Source organism: Stegastes partitus, unplaced genomic scaffold (assembly GCF_000690725.1).
Source record: "Stegastes partitus isolate 25-593 unplaced genomic scaffold, Stegastes_partitus-1.0.2 Scaffold324, whole genome shotgun sequence".
NCBI classification, from domain to species: Eukaryota; Metazoa; Chordata; class Actinopteri; family Pomacentridae; genus Stegastes; species Stegastes partitus.
Window position 1 is genome coordinate 47,838 of NW_007578055.1, and position 1,119 is coordinate 48,956.

A 1,119-nucleotide genomic window follows, 5' to 3' on the forward strand; every position below is an offset into this window, starting at 1 on the left:
GAGACTGAGACATAGACAGACACTCTGTTCATCAGTGCATTACAAAGAAATATAACAGAAGAACAGACAACCATTCTATGAATAGAAAACCCAACCAGACACACACCTGACACCTCTGGAAGAACTCCTGGTTGATGACGACATCGTAGGCGGTGCAGCCTTGAGAGTCTGAAACACACGACGAGAGGAGTTCAGTCGATTAAACCGACTTGATAATGGAGCCTTTAAATAAACAGGAAAATAAGGTCGCGAGTTAAAGAAATCCTGTTTAAATGCGTCTCTTCTCTTGGCAACACACTGGCAAATAAAAATGTGGAGCAGCATCTAAATATTGACGCTGTGGCCTTTCTGCTATCCAAACACCATGTGTGCTTTACAAACACTGGCTGTTAACGGAAAGTAGCCCAGATAAGGAAGCTGCTGAGGGTAAAAACCCCTCTATCAGTCATGAGGTGTGAGCTGACAGAGAGGACATTTCCTCTTTTAAAAAGTGCACGTTGGATCTTGGCATTGAGAGCAACTGTAAAGGAACTGAACACAATCGAACTCAGAAGAATGTTGTTTTCCATGTTTTAGAGTTTCTCAGTGACTCCTCAGGTCCACGTGAGGAAAACTGTTCACACTGTTGAGAAGGTCGAAACACGTTGTGCAAATGTGCTCAATAAATAAATGTCTACTCTTGTGCTGCGTTCCAGCTCACACGGGGGTCCGTTTCTGGTTTGGTGTCTCCTGGAACTGTTTTAGGAGCACAGTTGAACATTTTTGTGTGTTTTACAGCAGTAAAAAAAAAAAAAAAGCAGTTGGAAATCTGTTCCAAATGTTGTTGCATAACCTTAAAAAATCTGACCACAAAGCCCTCAGAACATCTGAATCCAAACTCCTCTCCAGTTATAGCTGCAGATTGAGTTTCTCTGAAGGCGGCTGTCCTGCAGTACGTTGCAGTTTTCAGGCAAAGACAAGGCGAGTGCCGGAACAGCCGCGAGGACCTCTGCTGCATCACGTCCACCGTCGACAGCAACCTCCGTTTTGCGTTCGTGCAAATCAGAGTTGCGCAGATTCGGTGGGGCTGCTGTATGTGCAAGACCTCCTGAAAACGCCTCTCACAAATCTATTATTGAA

At 44.5% G+C, this 1,119-nt stretch overlaps 1 protein-coding gene across 2 annotated transcripts in view; it reads right to left on the reverse strand.

The window, feature by feature from the left end:
* Positions 1 to 1,119, reverse strand: part of pih1d1 (PIH1 domain containing 1) — a 9,183-nt gene that overhangs the window by 3,413 nt on the left and 4,651 nt on the right. For both annotated transcript variants that reach the window (XM_008283696.1, XM_008283697.1), the window contains exon 5: positions 107 to 168. In XM_008283696.1, the coding sequence (XP_008281918.1) occupies positions 107 to 168 (62 nt within the window). The remainder of the gene's footprint in view (positions 1 to 106; positions 169 to 1,119) is intronic.